The sequence below is a fragment of the Typha angustifolia genome, chromosome 7 (assembly GCF_048772165.1).
Source record: "Typha angustifolia cultivar Huaian chromosome 7, ASM4877216v1, whole genome shotgun sequence".
Classification (NCBI taxonomy): domain Eukaryota; kingdom Viridiplantae; phylum Streptophyta; class Magnoliopsida; order Poales; family Typhaceae; genus Typha; species Typha angustifolia.
In genome coordinates this window covers 3,351,709-3,359,024 of record NC_133245.1, presented here as the reverse complement: position 1 = coordinate 3,359,024, position 7,316 = coordinate 3,351,709, and the positions used below count along the sequence as shown (strand labels likewise).

Genomic DNA, 7,316 nt, shown 5'->3' with positions numbered 1-7,316 from the left:
TATTATTATTTAACATCAATTAATCAGAACTTCTTTTTTTCTGGTGAAACTTTTTGTCTTTTGATTTCTTTTGTATCAATCATATAAAAGTGCAAAATAGTCAACAAGTTTAATAATTTTTTAACAGGAAATTATTTGTACCTTTAGTTATATCAGTAATACTAATACTATCACAAGATTAGAATTATAAAAGAGTTTAAAGGACACAAATAATAGTTTAGAAAAATACCTTAAAATTTGTCCACAAGACATGAATCATTTTCCTACAGTAATCTAGATGAGAATATCTATTCTTTTTATTTTTTATTTTTTATTTATTTTCGAAGAAGAAATCTTTGATCTACTAATGAGACGAGGAAGAGTTGGAGCTTGGCTGGTTTTGTCCTCTACTTTAAGGAGAGTGAGTACCCATCCCTCAATCAGCAAGCTGGATTCCTAATGGAGCCCATGGTTGTCAATAATATCACTGGGGCACAGCCAATTCCCAGTACCAACTCTCATATTTATTTAACCATGGATAGAAGTGGGCATCTCACTATATATGCATTTGATATACCTCCTGCCATTTTTTTATTTCCTTTGTCTGGCATCTCCTTTGCTTTGTTGAACAGTATTCTTTCATACCTGATTCCTTCTTTGTCTAGAGCTTGGTAAATCTCATTCATCAGTCATTCTCTTCCTCTTTTCTTTTCTTCTTTCTTTTGTTGCCAACTCATTATCCCCTTTGCTTTCTAATAAGAGAGAGAGATCAAGATTAATGAGGAAGTTAAATATAGATTCTAATGTTGGTGGACTATCTGTTGTCCATAACAGTTCTACATTGCCATCAAGGACTATAATGAAATACCACATATCACACCTCATTTATAATATTGTTTGCCTGCAGAATTTAGTGGTTGTAGTCGAGTTTTTGACCAAATTAGCCATCTCCTGAACTTGTTTTTCAAAATAGATGGCTACTCAAATTTAATATTAAAAGAGATCTATTTTACTATACCTCTATTAGTATTTTATCAAAGAAAAAGAAGTGTTAACAAGTTCAATGTCTTCTCTTTATATACAAGGTGCTGGTTTCATCAGCATTTTATGCGTGGCAATAAAAAAATATTAAGATAGGCTTAGTTAAATGTATTAGTATTTATCTGAAAGTTCTAAACAAAAGTTTAGAATTTTACATATATAAATCGCTAATAGAATTAGTATTATATTTTAGTAATTTATAGATATAAATACTGAATTTATTAGTGTTTCTTATATATATAAACGCTAATAATATTAGTATCTTGTTTTATTAATTTATAAATATAAATGTTGAATTTATTGAAATTTCTATCTAAAACTAAAAGCAACACAGATTTTTCTTTTGTATTAAGTTTAGAGGGTAGTCAATTTCAATAAAATTAATTTAAGGAAAGGGCTAATTTGATATTTAAAAAAAAAATCGTTGTAGTCTTGTAGAACAGTTTAAGAATGTTTTACTTAGTAATAGAAATTTCAGGAATCATACTAGTACAGCCAGAGTAGACTATTCCAATGGAATTTGGAAAATTTATTCAGAGTAAGATTTGCAACTGTAACATATATTTATGCCCATGGAGAAAATAGGAGACTAGAGAAGAGAAAGTTAGACAAAAAAGAAAGGTATTTTTTCTTACTTAGGAAGAATGGAGAGGTAAAAAATGGCCTCAAAGTGTTAAGAGAAAGGAGAGGAATCAAACGACTAAATTTTCTCTTTTTTCTTCTCTCGAAAGAGGTACATATTAACTTTAGGCTCTTTATTTTTATAAATCAATTAAGATTATGATCTCTTATTGTATTTATTTGTTTGCTCTCGGTGTTTTTTGTTATGTGACATACTGTTGTATCAAAATGTGAGCTCTTTTGCGTTTACGGTCTTTTCCCAAAAAATAACATCCAAATAAGTGAAAAATATATATTTTTTCGTATCGATTCTTTTCTCTTGTTTTCTCCATTCAGGTTCCAACATATCTCAGAGAGAGCCAGATCTGAGAGAATCTGCCTGTCAATATTGGGCTTACTTGGGCTAAATAAATCTAAAGGTCAAATTAGGAGCGAGTGGGCCTTGAATTCAAGAGATGGACCCAATTACTAGATTGATTTTATTGGGCACTAGCTTTGGACTCGTCTCAAATTGCACCCACTGCTGAGATAAGAGATAGCACGAGCTTCTCAGTTTCGATAGTTTAAATCTTTGATTTTGATCACTGAGTCCATTATCTATTGGCTAGACAAAGAGAGCTAGCCGCCATTACCAAAATCTATATTGAATAATTAAAAGTAACGATAGCGTTTAACAATTCATCAAAAAGTTATGAAATTTAGTTCTTAGAAAATAAAATAGAAGTAAGTTGAGAAGAGGAACAACTATAACAACAGTATATAACTTACGAGTGGTGACCACCCCACACTCTATCTCTGTCACCAACCAAAATGTTCCCATACTATGATTAGCTTAATTAATCATTTAACCTTCTATTTCTAAATAGTTCTTGGCCGCCAATTTTTCAATTTAATCAATTGCCAACGGCCATAATCTTCGAGTTTCGAGGCCAGTTGATTTGATAATTAACAATCTTATAATAGTAAAGTAACGCAAATTAAGATGGAGAAAGCTTAGCCACTATCCCCATAAAAACTTTATTATACTGTAATCATACATCATCAATCACCACCCCTATAGCTCAAATGATTTTATTATTAATCAATTCATTAGACGACCAACCTGATGTGGTCTCAACTTGGAAGAGCAATCAAACCGAACATTTCGATTTAATTATATAAGCTTATGATCTCATCCAAATCGATAGCACCGTAAAGAAAGATCTTTTTCATTATCTAAACCTCCACTTCTCCCCAGTCTTTCTCCCCACTGTACAACGAAAGAAGAAGACATCACAAGAATAGCGCTTGGTTGGTGTCCGAGAAAACGGAACGTTAACGGAGAAGGGAAATGGAAAGAGGAAAGAAGCCGTTACCGATGTCGTTACTGTTACGGTTACCGTTCATCTTCTCTTTGAGAAGGACTTCTCCAGAAACCGGCCCCGGTAAACCGGGCCCACATCTCCTTCTCTAACTTGGCCGCGTCGTCCTCCGGCGACGGCGGCGATGGCGCCGCTGCCACCACCACGGCCCCGTTGAGCCGGATGCCGTCCTCCTCCACGTCCTCGTCCATTGCCCTCGTCGTCTTCTTGACAGCGGTCGCCTTCGCCTTCGCCTTCGCCTTCCTCCTATTCCTCGCCCTGATCGCGCGGCGACAGAGCCCCGCCGGTAGCCTCACCACGGCGAGCACGACCAGGTCCACCACCGCGCATGGGAAGCAGCACCACACCGCGGCGCACTCCGCCGCCGTCCCGCCGGCCACCTCCGCCCACCGCCGGCGCGCTGGCTTCTTCAGGATCACCGGCTGCCGATGTATAGGCATCGGGGAGAGAGCCGGGGAATGCACCACAGCCTCCGGGGTGGGAGGAGGCGGCGGCGGCGGGGTCGCGCCACGGCGGGACTTCGTGCGCCGCATCGGTTCAAGGCGGGGATCCCATCGCCGAGGGGATTCTAGAAGGTTCTAGAGGCGATGGGGATTAGAAGGATTAGGGTTGCGAGTTTGTTGGCGGAGTGGACGATCGACCCCTCTTTGGGGAATTGGGAACGAATGAGGGAAGAGGAGAAGGCGAAACCGAGTCGGGATTCTCACGAACGAACGAACGAACGGAGGAGATTATACGTAGGCTTTGGCGGTTTTGCCTACATACTCCTCTTATAAAAACAAAATTCCTCCTTTTTTACATAAATCACCCTTCAAAACTTCATATTTATTATTATATTTTAGCATAATGTAGCTTTCAGAAAGTTAAAGCAATGGTTTTATTTGATTCTGGAGGGTGTTACATGCAATAAGAGAATCGTAGGGAGCATATAAGCAAAAGAACCCATTTAGATCCGTGTACTTTATCCTGCAATCGTGGACGTGATCCAGTGGAGCGCCGTCGTCAGATGCACGAAGTCGGTTGGGATTGACGGAATATTTGAAACCCGTCACCGTTGATGAGTCCGGTCGAGTCTACTCGGATGTGATGCGTTACCTGGACCGACCCCACAAAGGATATTCCATATGCATCAACACGTGTCGCAGGCACGTGAATCTCGCCTCGCTTTAACGGATCCGTCTATCTCGGGTTTGCCCGCAACCGCACGTGCGGCCACGTCGCATTTCTTTGTCTCGATCTAATTACGGGGTATTTATATAAAACACCCTAAAGTTATTGAAATGATAAAATTATACTCTTATATGTATCTCGTCAATCTCCTATATAAATTATGGGTACTTTATTATAAAAAAATTATGTATCTAAGTGTAAAATCTATCGAATTTATTTTCTAAGAGCCCAATTTCAAAAGTTTTTTAATGCAAATACTCCAATCTAGCGTATACTTGGTATACTTGTTCGCTCGTATTAAAAGATGACAAATCTCGTAATTAATGTGTCATTGCATGGTATCAACGTGTCATTAGTCTTTGGAACTTGAGTAACGTATTGAAGTCTTCTTGAATTTAAAACTATTTAAAATTTGTGTTGAAAATTATGGTCCCAATGTCTCTCTTCTCCTCTTTTTCTCTCTCTCGGATTAAAGATATTGTACGATTTTGTTCAATTTATTGGTTTATTTTTCTTACTTGATTTTGCTATTCATGCACCGTGTTTGAAACCACAAAAAAAAATACCTTTTCTGAGTGACCAAAATGACTATTAATCCTTTATTTTTTGCTGGTAAATGAGATTTTCTAAATATCTCTCAATATTTTTTTTTTTGATTTGAATTGATGAAATTATCGACTTTCATAAAATTAATAATATAGAGTTCTTCGTATCTAGATAAGAAAGTCAAGTAATCCCAAAGTTCGTATTACCGGTTTAACTCTAATACTATTAAGAATATTTAAATGATAGTGAGTCGTTCAAATTTAATTTAAATCGAATTATTTATCAATATACATGATACTTCTCATTCACCAAGTCTACGATTTAGGAAACACTTATTATCTTCTTATGTTTTATACTTTTACCTCTTAAATAATCAATGTTGTCATCCCACTACTCAACTTTGAGCATTAGATGAGAGTTTCTATTTCAATTGGGGATCTAATCCTCATTCCCTCTCAAATAAAATTAGATGAGTGCCTCTAGTATTTGGAAATTAATAGTATTTTTTTGTAAAATTAATGGCTTTTTCGTAGGTCCATTATGTGGGTCTACGGAGCATTACTTTGGTGCTGATACTATGTAAACCAACTGATTCCTATTAAATTTGAGATCGTCGAATATGAGTCATTTGCTTCTTGGGCAATTTATAATTTATCTTTCTATAGTTTGATCTGATTTTTTTTATACAAAAAATTATCTAAAACATACAGAGTAATTTTAAAATCAACATAGTTCATTGACCCTACTATTCTATTACTATAAACAAAATTTTAAATTACTAAATTACCATCTGTCATCGTTATATAAGAATAAAAGACTGTGTTTCTTCCGTTATATTTTTCACGACTCCGTTATCAACTAATCGATACAACTTGCTCTGCACGGGAGAGTGAATTGTAATCTACGGTTGATTCTTTTATGCTCTAAATAATCATTACTAAATTTATTCTCAAGTTCATTATTTACTTTGGTAGATAATATGATGTAATTCAGGCCTAATCGAGTCACGTCACCGGTAAGATTGAGTTTGCTATGTCAAACATGTTTATTGTATTATTAGTTTATTTTCTATTTTGTAATAAACTTCTAGCAGTAGGCTCATGTGGTCGAACGTCCAGTTAACAGTGTTTGGAGGGTGGAACATTAAAGTAGATTTCATAGAGGTGTTCAGACATCTAGCAAATAAAATTCAAATGCCACAATCTGAGAGCAATAAAATGTGAGGCATTCGAATGTGTTAATCCGAGAGTAGTCTTTATCCAACGACATTTGAATGCCCTAATCGAGATTTTAGTCGCCCAATGATATTCGAATGCCCAACTGTCGAGATCATTTCGTATTCAGATAATATTAATATTTTTAAATTTCTAACCTTAAATATGTGGAAGGCAAATACTTTGAAAAAATAGTAAAGATTATTGTCATTTACTTACCTTCTTCCTCTTCTACCCTCTTGATATTTTTCTCTCTCATTTCTTTAATCTAAGGCCGACATTATTAAGTTGATGCCAACCCCTTCCTTCTCGACTGTCAATCCCTCTAGTCCAATAAGACCTGCCATTTCCTCCCCTTCCTTTAAACGTTAGCCGTCGGCTAGCTCCTCCCTCCTCTCTTCTCGTCTATCAATCTCCTTTTTCTTCCCGGCCAATCTTCTTCTTCTCTTTCAATCATAGATATACCCCACATCATCATTATCTCTGTTACACCTTCCGTCGTCATCCTCTAATCTCATTGTCTCCTTTGATTTCACCACCTAATCACCCATAATCATCACCTTAAATAAACCAGTATTATAATAACGATAGGATAGTTTTGTCCTTTTATCATTTAAAAGTATATGGTAATCAACACAATAAGTGCCACCTTAAATACAAGAAGTAAAGCCCCCAAATAGGCATAGACTAGCGCATCAACCTGATGTCTTTCTTATACGCAACCGTTTGCTATGAGAGTAACGTTACTAGATGTAACATCTCCTTATAATTAATCCATTAATGTACCAAATTCTTGCAGGAAAAGCCCTCACTTGTACCAAATTCTTCCGAGAGTTCTCGTTGGGATTTTATAATCCTGAAGGAAAACTAGGAGCGATTCAATACATGCAAATAAATTAATAAAATTATATTATAATATTCTATGTGTTATTTGGTCAATCAGTTAATTAACTCTTAGAATTTAATTTTTTTTAAATAACACCTTATATTTTTAGTATTTTCTAATTAACATTAACTAATTTAACATATCCATTTCCAAATAGAAGAGTATCAATAAGGAATGTTATATCAAAAATACAAAGAGTAATTTTTTTTTAAAATAGGGTAGAGTAATTAAACTGGGAAGAGATTTTTTTAATTTGGTTTAGTGGATTAGGGTGGAGTGTGGAGTAGAAAGGGTTGGCTAGGTCTATATCAAAAGAGAGAAAAAAAAAAAAAAAGAGTATTATTTTAAATTATATAATAGAGTTAACATTAGTTAGTCAAATTAATAATAGAGTGTCATATAAAAATTATTTTCTTAGGTATCCTTTGAACATTTATTCTTAATTTGAGCTGTTTTAGTAAAAGAAAAATTAGAGGTTAATATTGAATCATTTGTCAA

At 35.3% G+C, this 7,316-nt stretch overlaps 1 protein-coding gene across 1 annotated transcript; it reads right to left on the bottom strand.

Annotated features, from left to right (window-relative positions):
• Positions 1 to 2,618: 2,618 nt before the first annotated feature.
• Positions 2,619 to 3,756, bottom strand: LOC140763222 (uncharacterized). The gene is made up of 2 exons (XM_073101310.1): positions 2,997 to 3,756; positions 2,619 to 2,890 (listed from the first exon to the last, which is right to left on the bottom strand). Exon 1 carries the CDS (start codon positions 3,533 to 3,535, stop codon positions 3,017 to 3,019), a length of 519 nt encoding a protein of 172 aa, XP_072957411.1. The 5' UTR covers positions 3,536 to 3,756; the 3' UTR covers positions 2,619 to 2,890; positions 2,997 to 3,016.
• Between the last annotated feature and the right edge of the window lie 3,560 nt (positions 3,757 to 7,316).